Source organism: Octopus sinensis, linkage group LG14 (genome assembly GCF_006345805.1).
Source record: "Octopus sinensis linkage group LG14, ASM634580v1, whole genome shotgun sequence".
NCBI lineage: Eukaryota > Metazoa > Mollusca > Cephalopoda > Octopoda > Octopodidae > Octopus > Octopus sinensis.
In genome coordinates, this window is record NC_043010.1 from 30,654,982 (window position 1) to 30,676,476 (window position 21,495).

General features: G+C 36.7%; 1 protein-coding gene across 1 annotated transcript; it reads left to right on the plus strand.

Moving 5' to 3' along the window:
• The first annotated feature begins 2,722 nt into the window (after positions 1-2,722).
• LOC115218867 (putative uncharacterized protein DDB_G0277255) lies at positions 2,723-17,696 on the plus strand. The gene is made up of 3 exons (XM_029788834.2): positions 2,723-4,311; positions 12,458-12,628; positions 16,715-17,696. Exons 1-3 carry the CDS (start codon positions 2,976-2,978, stop codon positions 17,038-17,040), a joined length of 1,833 nt encoding a protein of 610 aa, XP_029644694.1. The 5' UTR covers positions 2,723-2,975; the 3' UTR covers positions 17,041-17,696.
• Positions 17,697-21,495: the final 3,799 nt, after the last annotated feature.

Below are 21,495 nucleotides of genomic sequence, written 5' to 3' on the forward strand. Positions count from 1 at the left end.
GTGTAGCTGCTAGAATAAAAATAGCTTGGGCAAAGTTCAGAAAGCTCCTATCTCTGCTGGTGACAAAAGGCCTCTTGCTCAGAGTAAAAGGTAGACTGTATGATGCATGTGTACGAACAACCATGCTACATGGCAGTGAAACATGGGCCGTGACTGCCGAGGATATGCGTAAGCTTGCAAGGAACGAAGCCAGTATGCTCCGCTGGATGTGTAATGTCAGTGTGCATACTCGACAGACTGTAAGTGCCTTGAGAGAAAAGTTGGACCTAAGAAGCATCAGATGTGGTGTGCAAGAGAGACGACTGCACTGATATGGTCATGTGGTGCGAATGGATGAGGACAGCCGTGTGAAAAAGTGTCACACTCTAGCGGTTGAGGGAAACTGTGGAAGAGGTAGACCCAAGATGACCTGGGATGAAGTGGTGAAGCACGACCTTCGAACATCAGTCCTCACCGAAGCAATGACTAGTGATCGAGACCTTTGGAAATATGCTGAGCTTGAAAAGACCCGGCAAGCCAAGTAAGACCATAACCCGTGGCCTATGCCAGTGATGTAACCAGCCCTCTTAGGCGTACCTTTCTTCCATTGGACACTAAACTCTGCTTGTGAAGATATTCAGGCAAGTGTAATCGAAATCAAGTTCGATGACAGCACCGCCTGACTGGCACTCGTGCTAGTGGAGCGCTAAGAGCACCATCCGAGCGTGAACGTTACAAGGGCCGCTAACTAGCCCCGTGTCGGTGGCACGTAAAAAGCACCATTCGAGTGTGATCGTTACCAGCGTCGCCTTACTAGCACTTGTGCCGGTGGTATGTGAAAAACAGCATTCGAGCAAGGGCGTTGCCAGTGCCGCTGGACTGGCTCCTGTGCAGGTGGCATGTAAAAAACACCATTTGAGCATGACCATTGCCAGTACAGCCTGATTGGCCTTCGTGCCGGTGGCACGTAAAAGCACCCACTACATTCTCGGAGTGGTTGGCGTTAGAAAGGGCATCAGATTGGAGCCTGGTGCAGCCATCTGACTCACCAGTGCCCAGTCAAACCGTCCAACTGATGCTAGCATGGAAAGCGGACGTTAAACGATTATATATATATATATATATATATATATATATATATATATATATATATATATATATACTGTTGTGTCTGGGGAGAGTCATTCTCTTTTAGTGCCTTATTATTTAACACACTCACCGGTAAAATTTCTACTTATTTCTTATTTTTATTTTCTAAAATTTTCGTTGCGTCTTGCAACCTTTTCAATAGTCTTGAGTCTCTCTATACACACACGCACGGACCGAACCAGCAACTAACCACATGGTTGCAAAGCAAGCATCTTAACCACGCAACTATTGTCTGCACCAATATTAAAAGAATCCACAAATCAGCACTTTTCGTTTTATCCAGAATTATTATTTTTTTTTAGAAACCCTACCTCCAGCTTCCTCATTTTTCAGATGAGTTTGTTTGTTTTTTTTTGCATTTGTGGTCATTTAAATATCCGATCATTAATCTTATTCCATTTTATATGCTTACTGAATTGAATTTTGCCTACATAGATGGCCGCACTTCTTAATTCTCTGGATTCTGAAAGTTTAGTGATTGTGTTAACTACTAGATAACCTAAACAAAACAGAGATAATATACATCCCCACTTAACCGTGGATGTTCTTTACTGCGGTAAAGAAATTTTCGTATAGACTTTTTGATGCAAAACTCTCGTCTCATAGTAACTACTTAAGTAAAGTCTGTTCTAATAGAACATCCACGTTTAAGTGGAGATAAATATTACCTCTCAGTATTAATAAGTACTGCCTCTGTCGCTAATACATATTTTCCACACAAAATAATCTCAACTTATTGAAATTTGCATGGTTTGTCGGACTTTACTAAGGGACATAACCGTGTAATTATTAGTTATTCAAACATTTAAATAATAAATTTTATACTACTTTTTAAAAGATTCTAGCAAATATTTGATAAATTTTGACAAAAACAGAAAAATGCAAAAGTTTTTTTTTTACTAACAAGGAAATTTTCTTTACCAAATATGATTTAAATAACTATGAGTCTTGACAATGTAGTTACGCAAATATATCACAAAATATAAGTTAATTTAATAAACAAAATGTATGCTTTATATTCTAATATATATATTTCAGAAAGTACTGTTCTAGTTATATATCAAAACATCACGAAGACACTGAAAACTTATTTGCCAATTTTTTTAAAGCCGCAATGACAAATCTTAAGATATAAAAGCATTTAGTTTCGTTTCGCTGAAAATATTTTCCGTGTTGACTTTTCATTTTGTACTGTTCAACAAACTTTAACATTTGTATCTTAAACAATCGTAGAAGAAATGAAATTATGGTAATTTTAGAAAAATTTCTTCACTCTTTAAATAAATTTATCAAAGGTTTTGACAGATCTTTTCGCTTTGACCGGCAGATTTTTAAAATAATTTCTTTGTAACTAAATCGTTGTGAAACATTCTATATTTTACTTCAATTATTTTTTTTGCTGTGCACAACCATTATTGTTACATATCTTATAAAATTATGTGAAACCACTTTCAATTATATATTAGTTGAACTTTAAATAATTTTATATTACAGTTAAGTGGTTTTATTTTACTATGTATAGTATATAGTTTTAATTATAATTATTGTTTTCGTAAAAATCTCCGCTCCACTTTTTCATTAAAGTTAGAAAAGTAGGTGCGCATGCTCAGAAGTAAAGAGATTAATTCTTGTTAGTCTTATGTAAAAACTTCTTAACTATTTCCTTAACTTGAAATTTCCTGGGCTTCATTTGACCATTTACCAACGAAAACGGATCGCTACCACCTCCCAGGTAACTCTGGAAATAACCAACAATTTTATTATCCATTGGGAGGGGGTTTTAAACAGGAAAATAATTACAACTAAAGCAAAAATAGGGCGTTTGAATTGCAGTTTGTTAACAAAATATGCCCGACTCTCCTCAAACGAGATCGAGTCGAAATAACAGAGGACATCAAAGAGTTTGTCGTGTGTCCAGATCTAATCGTAGCGGGCGCTCTTCTCGCGTACAGCAGACTTCGTCGTCATCATCGTCTTCGTTGTCTTCTTGTTCGTCAAGTAATTCACCTTTGACCCATACTTCCAGTATAAACACACTCAGTGGTAACGCTGCTGCTTGTGGGGTCACCAGCTTCACCAACACTGGTTTATCTCCGCCTCCACCGCCGTACTATCCAAATCATACCAACAGTTCTGTGGGTCTCGGAGGTTTCTGTCCTGTTTCATCCACTTCTGGCACTGCAGTGACCTTAAACGGTGTCGGTCCGGCCATTCAATTACCGCAGTACACTGTACATCCGTGTCATTACGCTCTGCCGCCCTACTCCAGCGCAATTGCCCTCACGCCTACCAACAACTCGGCCGTTACGTCGCACGTCACATCTAGACCATCGTCGAATTCCTCAGCTACAGCCACCATGACCACATCGCCTTTTTACGGGGGTGTAGGTGCACCCCCACCACCGCCGTCTTACACGGCTCTGCCGAGAGTCAGCAGTGGACATCACCACCACCGCCATCACACTAGTGCCAACGCGAACAGTAACAATAACAACAACAGCAGCAACAGACACCACTATAGCGGTAGCGGTAATAATAACAGCAGCAATAACAACCACCATCATCATCACAACAACAACAATGCAATGAACACGGGTTCAAATGCTTCTACTGCTGTCACGTCCGCCAGTTCTGTTTCATCTTCAAGTACCACACTGAGTTTGGGTAACAGCGGAGGAGGCGGCGGTGGTGGTAGTAGTGGTGGTGGCGGTCATTCGTCGTCTTCTCTGGCATCTTTTTCTGTCGGTCACCATGGCTACCACCATTTGTCGTCGGCACCGTCGTCCACCGGGGGTGGTGGCGGCGGTGGTGGTCTCTTTTCATCGGCCGCTTCGGCTGCGGCGTTCATCTCTTCTGGGCACCATCACAACCATCGGCGACTGCTAAAGCATCGCGAGCGTAACATACTTTCAGCTGTGGTCAGTATGCTTGTCATTGTGGTTTTGTGCACGGCCCTCGTTGAACCCAATTGGATTGCTGTGTCGGGAGGTGGCTGCAAGGAGAAACACCTCGGAGTTTACCAGTTCTTTTATCCCGGTTACTTCCTTGATCATCGGGCATCGTTACCAATGAACATAGAAAGCAACAGCCAGACTGCTGTCGAGGTCATGGTACCAAATGAAGAGAAATCCAGTAAAATGGTAACCGGATTTAGTTACAAATATGGACCGGGTAATGACGAAGGTAATTATATCAAATATTGTTTTCGTTATTATTAACTTTCAGTAGCAGAATCGTGAAAAAGTAACAAAATTGGTTGAGCATTTTTACTTAGGTCCGTGCCTTTACATTTTGAGTTCAGATCCCTCAAGTGTCAACTTTGATTTCATTTTTTTTTTTTTCGGAGTCCGATAAAATTAGCACCAATCAAATATGAAGTCGATAAAATTGACCCCCCCCCCTTTTTTTGTCTCAATGTTTCTAGTCCTGTGTCTTTGTAAGAAATTATTTACGCTGTAACAATTATTCAATAAAGAAACGATTCTTAATTATTGCTTTTTCCTAAAAGTTATCTAGGTTCCAGAATCCTTTTCGCAAAATGACAACTTTAAGTGACCGCAGAACAAATAAAATTTTGATATTTTCAGTTGTAGACATTTTATTTATTTTATTGCAAACATTAAAAGAAACAAAATTAACTTTTCATTATATTTTAAAATTGGAAAGAAATTTTTTTAGCTCCAGCTTTATACTGTTAGAAAGCCTCTATTGACTGTAACCTTGACACAATAAATTTCTTGTGTTGAAAGTAGTGATGAGTTTGGCAGAAATAGAAAGAAAAATTAGTGTCGACCTTCTAGTTTCTGTTTAAATCCAGTTATGGATTGTTTACACTTAGCATCGATAAAATAATACCAGTAATTTCTTAAGAGTCAGTTCAGTCGACTGTATTATTTCCCCAACAACGTCTACTTAGGCTGAAGCTGGTTCTCGTCTCACTGAAGATGAAATGTAAAATTTACTGGTGCACTTCGCATAAGTTAAACTAAATTCTAGTTTATTTCATTTATACTTCTGTTTAACTAGGTTATGAATGGCATACTTTCCAGGCCACTCAAAACATTAGTATAGATTTTCTAAGATCTTAAATTTTATGTTATTGACGGACAGCCTTCGATTTTTCTTTTATTCATAAGAGTTTTCAACCCAATATTCAGTAGATATTGTCTATAGTTTATCATCTACTTCGAGTTCCATTATTCCCATAAAGACTTGAATTGTATTTTTAATAATCGACGATGCACCGGTTTGGGAATCACTGCTCTTAGGGGGTCACTATTCTTGTTAGAAATAAAGAGGCTGTTTTCCAAGAACTCACTGAAGTGGAGTTGTGTTTACCTAGAATTATATTTCTGCTTCAAAAATTTCTAGCCTTGTCTCTATAAGAAATTATATCACACCAATGTGTTTGGAGAATTTATGAATGTCACAGACATTCCTTCGCTAAAAATCTGAGGTTTCATTATTTTGTAAGAAATTATTAAAGGGCAGCAAGCTGGCAGAATTATTATAGTGTTGGACAAGATACTTAGCAGCATTTGTTCTGACTCTTTACATTCTTAGTGCAAATCTCACCAAGATCAACTTTGCTTTTTTATCCTTATGGAGTGGGGGTTGATGCAATAACGTACCAGTCAAGTACTGGGGGTTGATGGTGTCAACTAACCTCCTCCACTTAAAGTTGCAGGCCTTGTGACTAAATTCGTAACATTATTATTGTTGGATGAGAGTGGTGAGTGATGAATTGGTAGTATACATAATATGCTGAGCAAAATGACTTGTAGTGTTAAGTTGCATCCTTTTTATGAATTCCCATTTTGCCAAAGTTGACTTTACCTTTTCCCCTTTTCTGGGTCACTGAGATGAGTACAAGACTAGAACTGGAGTTCTGTATAATCATCTCTTCCTTCAAGTTCCTCTTCGAGAGAAAGGTGCTGCCACCTAAGATGAAATGGCAAGCATACACCCTGAATGGATGAGCCTTCCCTCAGCATGCAGCTTTATGCTGGAGGTCACAGCTGAGAGTGGCACTTGCTCTTGGTAATCCAGCATTTGTAGGACCTTTGGATATTCCCAATTTACTGGAACAGCTTATTTCATTCAGTACTTGTTTTCCTTAGAACTCTCTTTATAAACTTCCTCCTCCCACAGACACACATTCTCTTTTTATAATTCATCCTTGTAATGTCAACTATTCTTTTCTCTAATAATCAACTGTTCTTTTCCATAAGAGGTCTTGTTATCATCTTATGTTAGAATTGGCCTAGGTCATGCATCTAATAGAATGCCAGCTATACTTCCTTTAGCTCTTTACACTTTGCATTCATGTCCCACTGAGGTCAAATTTGCCTTTTACCCCACACCTTGGTCCATAAATAAAGTACTGGTCTGTCAACTTCAGTTGTTAGTATTGACTAACCTTTACCTTAAAAATCACTGGCCTTTTTTTATTAGGCCCTTCTCTGAGTGAACCAATTCTGTAAAGATAATTGTATAGAGATAAATATGCATAACATAATTCCCTTGTGATGTTGATTCTAATAGTTAGTGTAAAATACATACATGTAGTGATCACATGTAGAAAACATCTCTGAATGTTTACATTCATTAACTGTTTCACAAATATTCAGTCAAATATTTCATTTGATTATTGGAATGGGATAGAAGGAGCTCATCAAACACAGCCCTTCTTCAATGAATGAAGTCTCTGATTGAGTTAATGAGATTTTGTCAATCAGATTACAAGTCTCCATTTTTAGAAATAATAAAATTATTCCATTTTTAACATCAACCTTTTTTCGCTATGGACCACCAAAATAAGTAATTTTTCCCTGAGGACCACCTCAAATTTTTAATTTATTATCAAAGAACTGCTATTCATAAATATTAGTATCATTTTCACTTTGCAATGAAAGTTCCTTTTTCATCCTCGTATGGGACATTACAGAGAACAAATAACTGAGAACACCAATAACAAAACCAATTTGCAAATGCACAATGTGGAGGGTAAATTCAGAAAATGTGAGGAGTGAAGTTGGGATCGGTACAAAAGGTTGTGTAAACATTTGAGGGAATATAACAAATTGAATTAACTTTAAAATGTCAGTGACAAGTTGGGAAGTGAGCTTCTTACCTCACAGCCTCATCTGCATCTATTTTCTTTTTTTCATCTTTTTCAGCTAAGGTGGCCAATACAATAAGAACTAGTAATATATTGAGGCCCTTTCATTCACCTTGACTGACTGACTCTTTTCATATAATTTCCTTTTGGATTTAATCAGTGTAAATCAATAATTTGTGGTAAAACATTATTAACAGGAAACAAAAACAATGGTTGTTGATGAGATTTAGATCCAGGTCAGCTTTATTTGAGGAGACCTACAATCAAAGGTAGTCCATTCATGACCAGTTAGTCTTTATTGAAACAGCATATCCAGGACATTATTATCAAATATGTCACTCCTCTTTTGAGATGGTAGGGTGTCATTTGAATGTGATTTTGGCACCATTTCTAGCAAATTGTGTGGCAACACAGAGATTTCTCTTGTCTCAATTAACAATAGTATGCAAATATGGTAATATGCCAACTGTGGCGGCAAGGTCAAAATTGTTAATTTTTAGTATGTCCATGATCAAGTTGCTTCTCTAATTAAATGATATGGTTATTCCTGTACATGTCTTCTTAGCCAAAGCAGAAATAGATTTCCCACTTATTTTATCTTCTGTAAAAATGGTCATCACACACATTAGTAATCTCTATAACCCTGGGGTCAGTAAGACTCACTGAAGATGAACTAAGAGCTTTTCTCAAAGTTCAAAATCACGGTGATACGGGTATGTCTGGCTTTTTCAATTTTCAATTATTTTCGTCATTGGTTCAGGGCTTTGGAATTTTTATTCATTTGCCCACTTTCACCTTAGTGGTTTGGTTATTTTGATTGCTATATTTAGCCTGCTGGTACTGCTTGTTAGTACCCTTAATTATTAATTGATAAATTTTTACACATGCTAAACCACTGATATTATTATAAACAATAATATCCTCATATACATGTATATATAGCGTGTGTGTGTTTGTATGCATGTTTCTATCTGTATGTTTATGTCTATGTATAGTTTCGTTTTTTGAATTTCACACCATTGGGGAAAGAGCCAGTTTCTAAACCAGAAACAAGACTCCTTCATTGAAATGAACCAGGTAGTTGTGTATATATATATATATATATATATATATATATATATTCCCTTTAGACTAGTTTGAACCAATTTATGGCTCTAGCATATAAACTGTAATACAATTTGTAGTCTATCTTTATTTGAATTAGTGTGAATATTTATATATCTCTCTGCAGAAATATTATTGTAATGTGTATACCTGTACTTGTGGATCATGTATTTTTGTTTTAAATTGTCCCACGATATGTATTTTGTTGTTTGTGATCTTAACTCTTTACTCTTTTCAGTCATTTGACTGTGGCCATGCTGGAGCACCGGCTTTAGTTGAGCACATCGACCCCAGAATTTATTCTTTGTAAGCCTAGTACTTATTCTATCGGTTCCTTTTTGCTGAGCCGCTAAGTTATGGGGACGTAAACGCCAGCATCGGTTGTCAAGCGATGTTGGGTGGGTGGGGGTGGGGGGACAAACACAGACACAAACATATACACACATATACATATCTCACTATTTCATTTACCAGTGCATTATTCTATAAATAAATCTTTATTTTTCCCACTGATTGTGAGAACATATATGTGTGCTTTTGCTACCATAGTAGGGCGTCTGTTTTAATGACTAGTTTACAATCTATGGCAGCTGGCTTTTGTTCTGAATTCCAAAATTCAGAACACAACTGTCCCCCAAGGATTGTGTAGCTCTCTCTCTCTCTCTCTCTCTCTCTATATATATATATATATATATATATCAGGTCATTAAGAATGAAATGTCTGATTTTGAACTGAAAGTTTATTTTACTTTATCTCAACAAAAAGCAATGCAGTTAATCAAAGTATGCACTTAAATTATCAACACAATTTTGCCATTTTGTCTGCAGCAAAGAATTCTAGGGAGCAAGAGGTAACGAAATCACGAAAGGCTGTTTTTACATCTTCTTCAGATTTGAAGCTTTTTCCTTGCAAAAAATTGTCTAATGCCTATAAAACATGATAGTAGGTGCAAGGTCTGGTGAATATGGTGGATGACAAAGTACTTCCAAGTTCAGTTCCTGTAACATGTGTAATGTTCTTTGTGCAACATGTGGTCGAGCATTGTCTTTTCAAGAAAATTGGCCTGTCTCTATTGACCAATCTTGGTTGTTTAATTGGAAATTCATCATTTCATTGCCAGTGAATGAATTGCAAGTTCATCGTTTCATCCAATTGGTTGATGTTTCCATCTGCTGTAATTGACTTACCAGGTCTCATGAAGCTGTAGTGGATAACACCAGCACTGGACCACCAAACAGACACCATTAGCTTTTTTTGGGGGGGTGAATATTCTTTTTTGGATTGTGTTTTGGCACTTCGTCTCTATCTAACCACCATGCACAATGCTTGCTATTGTTGAAAAGAATCCATTTTCCATCACATGTAACAATTCGAGGCAAAAATGATTCGCTTTTATGCCATGACAGCAAAGAACAAGTTTCAAGACAATATGTCATTTGATGTTTGTTCAGTTTTAGTGGTACCCACTTGTCCAGCTTCTTTACCTTACTGATGTGTTTCAGATGGTCCAATGCAGTTGGATCGAAATATCAAACCTTGCTGCCAACTCACACATAGTTTGAGATGTATCTGCTTCCACTACAGTTTCAAGCTCATCATTATCCACCTTGGTCTCAGGTTTACCATAGGGCTGATTTTCAAGAGTAAAGTCACCTAACCAGAATTCATATTCATAAACACAAATTTTTGATCTATCCATGAATTCACAAAAATTTATTTACAAGAGAAAACTCACAATATAATTGCATTTCGAAAAGTGATGATGTAACTCTTTAATGTTGTAAAACAAAGAATTGTCGGGATAAAACATTAAAGTTGACGACTGTCAAACTTGGTGCATAAGAAAATTGGACATTTCATTCTTAATGACCTGATATATAGATATATATATAACAAAAGGGACATTAGCCATTTGAATGTGGCTAGGGACAGGGCAGGGCGGTGGGGGTGTTACTGATGCATTTAGCCCCAGGCGATCATCAACGTCACCAGATAGGCTTGACGCCATCACGGTGTCCTCTATCCTGCAAACCGTGATGGTGTCAAGCCTATCTGGTGACGTTGATGATCGCCTGGGGCTAAATGCATCAGTAACACCCCCACCGCCCTGCCCTGTCCCTAGCCACATTCAAATGGCTAATGTCCCTTTTGTTATGGAGCAGTTACTGTCTATATCTTGTTTAGAGAATTATTATTGCTATATATATATATATGTATATAAGCACAGGCATGATTGTGTGTTAAAAAGCTTGCTTACCAACCACATGGTTGCAGTTTCAGTCCCACTGCATGGTACCTTGGCCAAATGTCTTCTCCTATAGCCCTGAGCCTTCAGAGTGGATTTGATAGATGAAAACTGAAAAACGCCCATCATATATGTGTGTGTGTGTGTGTGTTAGTGTCTGAGTTTGTCCTCCCCCACCACCACTTGACAACCAGTGTTGGTGTGTTTACATCCCTGTAATTTAGTGGTTCAGCAAAAAGAAACTGATAGCATAAGTACTAGGCTTCAAAAAAATAAGTCATGGAGCCAATTTGTTTGACTAAAAACCTTTCAAGGTAGTGCCCCAGCATGCCCGCACACAAATGACTGAAACAAATAAAAGATGAAAGATATGTTGATGGGAAAGTAATTTCACATCTTTTGTACAGTACCTGTGCTCAGAAGCATATAATATTGTATTTAGACAATAGAATAACATAAATAGTAATAGCACAGGTGTGGTTGTGTGGTACTTTGGACAGATGTCTTCTACTGTAGCTCTGGGCCAACAAAAGCCTTGTAAGTGAATTCAGTAGCTGGAACCTACATGCATACCCATTATATATATGTGTGGGTGTGTGCTTAATGAGTGTCTCCTGCTTCACAACTGGTGTTGGTTTGTTTATGTCACTGTAACTTTGTGGTTTTGCAAAAGAGACTGGTAGAATAAGTACCAGGCTTTAAAAAAAAACATAAATATGGGGGTTGATTTGTTTACCTTTCACTTGTTTCAGTCATTAAACTGCAGCCATACTGGGACACCAACTTGAAGAATTTTTAGTTGAATGAATCTAAAGGGTTTAGTCAAACCCTTGATGGGTTTGACTAAACCCTTCAAGCTGGTGCCCTTGCATGGCATGGCCATAGTCCAATAACTTGAACAAGTAAAAGATATTTTATTTCGAGTTTGTGTAACTTTTTCTCTTTTGTGTTTTGAATATTTGTTTAAATTTCACTGACACAAGATATTATTTATTGCATTCTTAAAACAATGTGTCCTGTATTGCGTTGATAAAAGAGAACAAGAGTAAAACCTAGCTAAGACATGACTTTCTGTGGTTGTTTGACTAAACATGTTAGAGAAGATAAATCATAGCTTGTGGGCATTTACATTTTGACTTCAAATTCTGCCAAGGTCAAATATACCTTTCATCCATCTGGGAGATGAGTGGGGGTAGGGGTCAATAAATGTAAAGAGCCTGAATAAATACTACAAGGTATTTTGTTCAACATTGATGATTTTTGTCAATCCACCATCCTGGTATCTGTTATAATGAAAACTCATTAGTTTTCTGATCATCCCAAGCTGCTGGTAAGTTCTATATGGGTCTAGATACCTGGTAAGATTATATGTTATATACATATATATATATATATATATATATATATATAATATATATATATATATATATATATATATATATATATATATATATACAGATACACAAACACACACACACACACAGAGTAATGAACCAGAAGAATGAGTACTCAATGCTAGAAAGATTGACAGTTCTTTTAGATCTTTTAAAGCTTTCATGTCAAAATGTCATTTGTATTTTTGAATTGTGATTGTAGAAAATATTGATCTCTGTCAATAGTTAACCTTAGGTAGCAAAGAAGTAATAAAAATTCTGTTAATAAGTGTACATGCATGCACAGACACACATATTTGTAATCCATGCAGTATTGATATTCCAGTTTTTTATTGATAGTGAAAATTCAGCTAAACTGTATGAATGCTCTTGTTCTCTGATATTCCTTCACAATCCTAGAATCTATCTTGTATCCTTGCAATGCTAACAAACTCTCTCTCTCTCTTTCTCTCTTTCACACACAGTATTAGTAGACTGTATCACCTTGAAAGGGGTGTGGTTAATGAAATCTATTATTGTCTTCACATTCCTGGCTATTGCATGGAGTTTGTGTTCATTCTTCCTGGACCTTCTTGGGCCAACACAAAGGGGTCTAAAGCTTATCCACAGAAATGCTATATCCAGCATCACAACAGGTATGTGTTTTTACTCCACTCTTTTACTGATTCTTTTTGTGTGTGTGGCTTTGATTTTACTTACATTGTTGTTGCTTTTGGAATATGCATAAACCTCACAGCTCACCAGTTTTCTTTTACCTACAAAAGAATCATAATCATATGTACACACAAACAGATGGAATACACAATTCATTTTATAGAATGTACCTTTATAATCAACATCATATCATCACTTAACATCTATCCTCCTCCATGCTGGTATGGGTTGAACAGTTTGACAGGATCCATTCAGTTTGAGGATTGCATCATATTTCTGTGTCTGCTTTAACATATTTTCTATGGCTGGAAGCCCTTCCTAATGCCAACTGCTTTACGGTGTGTCCTGAGTGCTTTATTTATAGCACCAGCACAAATGAGGTCACCTTGCAGTTTGCAAGACTAAGATTTCTTTTTGACTGAGTGGGCTACTGTAGAGAGGGAAGTGGATTTATGCTAGGAGATGAGGTTTTGTAGTATAAGAAAAGGGGCCAGAACAGGTTACTTGCTACAGAAAAGTTACATGGCTTCTCACTTTATAGAAGAGAAGGTGGAGTAACTAGAATGGAGCTGGAATGAGACAAAGATAGTGGTGATATGTCAGGGTGGACCCTAAGGCAAGAGGTGAGTAGAAGTGAGTGGAGACAGAAATGTGTAAGAGAGAGAGAGTGAGAGAATGTGTGTATAGTCTCCACTTGAGACCAAGCCAAAAGCCTGCTTGAAGTCTGACTTCTTAGCAACACAAAATTCATAGATATGGCTATATACGTTGGTGGGTAGAGGTTGCTAGAATGTATGGGGTGAGTGAGACAGAGATTGAGAAAGGGGAAGAGAGATATATCAGACTGTCATTTCACTCTGTACAAAGAATGAATACCCAGAACAATGTGCTACTTTCGGCAATATGCAGACAAAACTAGTTTTGATCTAACAAAAGACTTTTCCAAACTGCTCACCTGAAGAAACACATTTTACACCTTTGATGGATGGTGGTGGTTATGCAGTATGTTAATTATATCATCTCACCAATATAATTTGGGTGTGATGATGCGTGGAAATGATTGTTGTGATATGAAATAAAGGATGTCGTTCAATCCTTTTTTTTTTTTTTATTCTTCTCTTTATATATCATAGTTTTAACGTCCACTTTTCCATACTTGCATGGTGCAGATGAAATTTGTTGAGGCCAATTTTCTACAGCTAGATACTCTTCTTATCACTAACCCTCAACTCTTTCCAAATAAGATAATAGTTTATCATAACCAGACATGCTTTTGCGGAAGACAGCAAAGATTGCTTCTATAACAGTGACACTTCTTTACCACTGTCACCCATTACATAATGTCGAAGCAAAGAAACAGTAGCAAACACACAAATGACTAACATACATATATCCATGTATATACACTCATTTTTGCCAGCTGAGTGGACTGGAGCAACATGAAATGAAGTGTATTGATTAAGAACACTGCGCATTGCCCAGTTCAGGAATCGAAACCACAAGCTTACAATCACGAGTCCAACACCCTAACCACTAAGTCATTTGCCTCCTCACATACATACATACATTCATTCATATACATAGTAACTTAAGTTTCCTCTAAAGATTATTCCAGTTATCTTCTATTGTGGCCCCAAATTGATAAAAGCCTTGACAGTGGGTTTGCTATACAAAATGTGCAGGCACCAATTATGTGTATGCTAATGTGTAAGTGGCTGAATATCCCTCAGTCACATGTATATTTGGCCTAATTTTCATTATTGTGACTAGTGTGTGATGTTTAAATTACAGGCAACAATCCAATATATTACAGTCTTATAAACTGAGTATTCCACAAATTCATATACCCTTTATATGATCTTCAGACAGAATCAATGTAACTCTGTATGTGACAAGGTTGGAATCTTTATTGCCAGACACAGTTCGCTTCCACACAGTTTCCATCTACTCAATATCACTCACAATGATTTAGTCTCCTTACACATACAGATATGCTCACAAATTCACATATCTATTATATAAAATCCGTTCTGTCTGTCTGTGTGTGTCTTCTAGGATCTCGGGCATCCTCCATCCGATTGCGCTCAAATTTGATATGTAGATACCGACGGTATCAGGGCGTGTATAAGTCTTGAAAAAATTACAAAAATCAATTCCAGGTGAGAATGTGATCAATAAAGCCATGGGAATGTGCATTTGTATGCGCAAGTACATCCGCTGTTGTGATCAATACTACGCATACGCGAGAAAAATGCATGGTGTCTCAAATTTAGGTTAAATCAGTGTTTCTCAAAGGGGAGGCCTATTGGATGGTCGGACAAGTTGTTTTGAGAAAATTTGGTTTAAATGTTTGACAACTCAGCACTGTCCATTGGACAGGGGGCGTTTTGCTCATACCTACATAAATATATATGAGGATACACAGATGCAAGCATGGCCGTGTGGTTAAGAGGCTCGCTTTGCAGCTAGAAATTCAGTTCCACTGCATGGCACTTTGGGCAAGTGCCTTCTACTATAGCCCCAAGTCAACCAATGCCTCGTGGGTGAATATGGTAGATATAAATGTATATATATGTCTTTGTGTATATGTTTGTCACTTCTTCTCTCCACTGCTTGATAACCAGTTTGGTTTGTTAATGTCCCCTTGACTTGGTTTGGCAAAGACAATGATAGAATAAGTCACAGACTTTAAAAAAACATACTAGAGGACAATTTATTTGACTAAACCCCTCAAGGCAGTACTCCTGCATAGCTGTAGTCCAATGACTGAAACAAGTAAAAGATAGAAATACATCATCATCATTTAACGTCCGCCTTCCATGCTGGCATGCACACATATTTACAGGTATGCAAATATACAGTCATACATACATGTGCATGTAAATATACATACATGCAAACATACACACACATGTATGCATACTTTATAGCTCACATTGTCGTTTCAGTCAATTGTACATTATTCTATACAAATATCTTAGCCTTTACCAAGTCAAAGTAGGCTGCTTGCTAAAATGAATCCATTAGTTTGTGTGTCAGGTTTCATAGGTTGGAGGTCAGGGTGGAAAGGTCATCTGCACTCTCCACAGAAACCAACGAGAATGAAGACATTAGTCACCACTATTTAAAGGACGTATGTCCTATGAACCCTAACCTGCTTCCTTCAAGTATCTTTTTGAAGAGACAAATTATGATTGAACTCATTTACCTATAATTATTTATTGCAAGGTATGTGCGAGGTTCTGTTTCAGTGATTTTAATTGTGACTGTTGGTTCATTTCAGGTTAGTTGAACTTTTCCAAATTGTTTCCATTTATGTGTTCTGTCTAAAGTATTGCCACATGCTTGAAATTAAAAGCCCTCTTTGGGTTTTCACTTCGCAGCAAAACTAATATATAAAGCAAATCAAAAATAAAAGCAACAAAAAAATAAAAGGACATACACAGTGAATATATTAGGTTGACACTCAGTTTAAGATGGAAAAAAGAGGTGGGGTGTGATATTTTGAGCATGGCTGGTCATTGAAAAGAGAAAAGGTGTAGAGAGAAGGAAATGAATAATCCAAGAAAAGCATGTGTGTGGTTATATGGCTGAAGTGACTGTGCTTATACTTCTTATTAACAATCAGTATATTGGTACTTCTGTAATTTAAACTTTTTAATACCAACCCATTGAAGACCACCACTGAGTCTATGATACAGATTTTTTTTGGTTTTAAAGTGATCGAAATTAAATCTTTCCATTAAAGTGCCATGATGATTTATGTTCCGAACACCAACTTTAATAGTGACAAAGTTCTTTAACAAACTTCATTATTTTCAAAATTAATTGAAACAAAGATATTGTATTTAACAAAAATATATTAACAAAAGGGTTAATAACAGCCCATTTCAATGCTATTTCAGTGTTTAGTTAAGCAAATATTAAAGTACTCATCTCAAATATATATACATTGATGGTACTTTAATTATTAACTCATCTCAAATATATTAACCAATTATTTTGTTGATGTCTTTGTCTTATTTCTCTCTTTAATTATTTCTTTTGTTTTTCCTGTTTCATTTCAGTAATTATCTGTGTCCTAATTAATGGGCTTTGCTATCTGTTGACGATTGAAGTAAAAGATTTACAGTTGAACACCAAGCCATATCCAGGCAACCGTGTCTCTGTGACTTTCTCCGTTTCCTTCTACCTGATTGCGACAGCCGGTGGCCTGGCCGTACTTGGCACAGCTTGTAACTGTCTCCGTCATTATCCAGTACGTGTCACGTCTGACCCAGAACCATTACTTGATGACTATGACCGATTGGAGCAGGTGTTTTACCCACCTGGGCCACTACCAGAGATTGCCTCTATGACCCCTATGGTCCCACCACCTGCCTATAGTCCCTAACTTATTTTTTATGTAACACAATTGTTTTTCCCTTCCCCAATTTTATTTTTTAGACATTTCTTTTTGTTTTTGTTTCTATGCCCCCTTGCCCCATTTCCCCATTCTCAAATCCTTCTGCAGAAATGAAGCTTGTCTGATGTGCTGCCTACCTGTGAAGTTTGCATGTATTGAACATCTGGAGGACATTCAAACAGATGTGCAAACATCTGTTGTTGAAGTGTCTGGAGAACCCCAAAGGAGCCGAAAATCTTTTTATCTCATTCTTCTACTAATTATTTTGTAAAAAAAAATTTCATGATTTTTTCTTTTTCATTTTTTTTTTTTTGTTGAGTTGTTCAATTCTCCCCTTCTGGATATTTAAAAACATTTTATAAGTGTTTGTTGACTACAAACAGATGGCATTATAATTAGTGTTGTTGTTTGACACCTGATCAGCACTGACAGGAAGGTCTTACGATCAGAGACGTTCCAACCAGGACCATCCCAACTTTTTAGAGCTATTCTTGCAGGACTACAATATCCAAAATGTCTGTCCTTCTTTTTTCAGATGGTAGTATGTGATTTGAAGAAAATTTGGCTTCTATATCTAGCAGGTCAAAAGACAATTACAGGCACATATTTTTATTGGCTCATTTAATATCAGTGTTAGTCAAACTTCAAGAGCTTTGGCACTGCATCCTTGGACAAGATACACCACTCCACCTCAGTTGCAGTATATAAAAAAAATTAACTGAGAAAAAATTTGATCATGCTGTCTTGATAATTCTGCCGTCAATGTCTTTACTATATGAATATGTGTATATCTGCATTTGATGTGTGTGTGTGTGAATGTATATGAATATATAATATACACAGATATGTGTGTGTGTATATGTATAATGCATGTATAAGATGAATATATGTGTGATGCATGTATATGTATCTCTGTCTTTATATACACATGTGTGTTTGTAAATGTGTATATATGTATGTGTAACATATGTGTGTGTTCATATATATTATATATATATATATATATAAAATGACTGTACCTATATTATTTAAGAAGCAACACTTGTTAAATGTATGAAATTTCCTTGAAAAGTTAATCTGTACAGCCATTGTTGGGAGAAATGCCTCACTTGTCCAAAAGTTGATACCACTGACATATGTGTGTGTGTGTATATATAAATGTTAATTTCTACAAGAAAAGCTTGACATTGACTTCAAAGTTTTGGTTTACTAGCCATCATAAGACTATTACAATCTGATGAAAAATAGTAACATGAGACTTCAGTTACTAATCAACCTTTCTTTTGTAAAAAGTAAATTTGTTCTACAATTTTGTTTTATATAACTTTTCATAAAAACAAACATTAATATATGTATAAAGATATATGCACACACACACATATGTCTATGTGTATGTGTGTGTGTATATATATATATAAATCTTTAAAAGTGTATCAGCCCAAAAGCTGCGGCCATGCTGGGGCACCACCATTGAATGAGCTACACTAGTATGTGAAACCACCTCTAATATGTGGCACTTGGTCAACAAGGGAGTTCGACACCACTGCCCACATCTGTGTTTCCTGCCAAGTGGTAGGTTCATCTGGAACCCCTGACAAGAAGAGATCCAGTTTAGTTTTGAAGAAACCCACATCCACAGGAAGGATATTGAAGAGCTGTGGTACCCTGAAACCCAAGCTGTTGCAGTATCTGGCCCTGTATTTTGATGGTGATGTTGGGATCTTTGGCACCATATATATATATAATTCTTTTTTGGTGGATCTTGAAGCACATAAGGCTATAAATAATAGCTTAAAGATGTTGGGTTGAAAACCTTTTTACATAGAAAATGTTGAAAGCTTCCCATGAGTATCTTCAACTCTTGTCTTAAGCTAACCAATGCCTTGTAAATGAAATTACCAGTTGGAAAATGTATTGTGTGTATCTAGGTATTGTCTTCATGTTTTGTTTTCTGCATAAAAAAGATACCATTGTCTATGTGTTGGTTTCTTTGTTTATAGTCTTCTGTAAAAAAATATATCTGGCCATTGAGCTGTTCATTATTTGAGAATCAGGGATAGATAGTACCCTGAAAGTGGAGGTTGGCAACAGGAAGAGCATCTAGCTATTCAAAAACCACCTGAATAAGTTTTGTTTAATACATGGCAGCATGGAAAAGTGAACATTAAAATGACCATACGCATGTATGTAACTGTTTCTTTGTGTGTATATATGTGTGTAGCCATATTAGAATGAAGATGCAAGTCATCAGTTTGGATCTTGCTGTTCATTTGACAATTTTTTAAATCAGTTGACAGGTATGTGTATTGGATCAGAGAACAATTTGTTCGCTAATATTTCAAACAAGACCACTGACAATTGTTAGATTCATTGGTTCAGAGAAACTTCTGGATGATGAGATAGCTACATTGAAACGCTGGTGTCCCAGAATTCCTTGTACTAATGAATTGTAAAGCAGAAGCTGTTCATATGTGACAAACAGTGACTAGCGTATTTATGTTAAGCTCTGCCAGAATGTATTAATAAATATGCAAGTCATCATATATTTATGTATGTATAACATATATATATGCATGTGGCTATGACTATGATGGTGAAAACAAATAAGAAACTAAAAACTATATATATGTGAAAGCGCATGGCCCAGTGGTTAGTGCGTTGAACTTACAATCATGAGGTTGTGAGTTCGATTCCTGGACTGGGCTGCGTGTTGTGTTCTTGAGCTGGACAATTTATTTCATGTTGCTCCAGTAAACTCAGCTGTAGAAACAAGTTGCAACATCACTGGTGCCAAGCTGTATCGGTCTTTGCCTTTCCCTTGAATAACATCAGTGGTGTGGAGAGGGGAGGCAGGTATGCATGGGCCTTCCACAAACCACCTTGCCTGGGAGGGTAACTTTCTAGGTGCAATCCTATGGTCATTTATATATATATATATATGTATGGCTAAGATGAAGGTCTAATATCTACTCTTATCAGTTTAATATATATATATATATATATATATTATAACTGCCTGCACAAGCATATGAATTTTATATATACATGTACGAGTATACATACATAATGTAGTTGTGTATATATGTGTGTGTGTGTTTGTACATAATGTAATTAGGTAGATATATGTCTAATGCAATTGTGTACATAGAATGTTATGTAATTCTGTGTATGTGTGGATCATGAGATTGCGGAAATAGTGTGTGCAATTGGTGGAATGGTATATTTTTTCATGTACTTATATCTACAGGTGAGAGTATTTTGTAATTATATATGTATATATATATATGTATGTACACATACACACTTGTGTTTATGCAATTATTCATGATTACTGTATGTATATCAGAAGAAAAAATCTGATGCAGGAGCAAACCAAAGACTGAAAACAAGTGACTTATATAAAATATGTATGTACAACAATTCAGTAAATAAAATTCAAACAATTGTAGATATTTTTCTCACTTCTCAATGATGGATGTTAATTTTACTTTTTCATTGTATTTAGATATATATATATATATGTGTGCGTGTATACGCATTTATATGTGTCATCTAATCTATCTATCTATATATATATATATCATCATCATCATCATCATCATTTAGCGTCCGCTTTCCATGCTAGCATGGGTTGGACGGTTCAACTGGGGTCTGTGAAGTCAGAACGCTGCATCAGGTCCAGTCTGATCTGGCAGTGTTTCTACGGCTGGATGCCCTTCCTAACGTCAACCACTCCGTGAGTGTAGTGGGTGCTTTTTACGTGCCACCCGCACATGTGCCAGACGGAGCTGGCAAACGGCCACGGACGGATGGCGCTTTTTACGTGCCACCGGCACGGGGGCCAGGCGAGGCTGGCAACGACCACGATCGGATGGTGCTGAGAATGTCTGACTGTATGTGTGCATCACTAAAACTTGAGAACTACCTGTCCAATTTCATTCAAATTTTACACATGCCTTACTTAGGGACCATGCAGTGTCATGGGCACAAAAATTTTCGACTTCTTGCTTAATGTGAGCCCGGAACAATCTCTTATCTCTTACACTGTTTCTGTATTACATGTCAAAAGTGAAACAATAACATCTCTGTTAATACTTTCACTATTTTATGGTTTCTATTTCAGTTACTTTCATATGCATATAAATTTGACATGGGCGATTCTTTCTTGTTTTGGGATTTACGGGCAAACGGCTGGGTGGAATTACGTGAAAAATTACACACGTATAGAATGATCCAGGGGTGTTGCTGGTCTTTGTATTTTTTCATAGCTCCTATGGTTACCCTGATAATCTACTATAATAATACCCTTGTGTTTGTGAATGAGAAAGAGTTAGGGTTAGGTGATGTCTTACTCGGTAGTGGGATGATGGAAATTGTATGCTGAAAATATAAATCAAACAGCATTTCAACTCTATGAATATATGTATGTGTTTATGTAAAAGG

Bases quoted from the DNA above. Each gene is read 5' to 3' on its own strand.
- LOC115218867 (XM_029788834.2), top strand. From the start codon at position 2,976: ATGCCCGACTCTCCTCAAACGAGATCGAGTCGAAATAACAGAGGACAT. The intron at 4,312-12,457 runs GTAATTATATCA...TTTCACACACAG, and splicing joins TGGACCGGGTAATGACGAAG to TATTAGTAGACTGTATCACC. The intron at 12,629-16,714 runs GTATGTGTTTTT...GTTTCATTTCAG, and splicing joins TATATCCAGCATCACAACAG to TAATTATCTGTGTCCTAATT.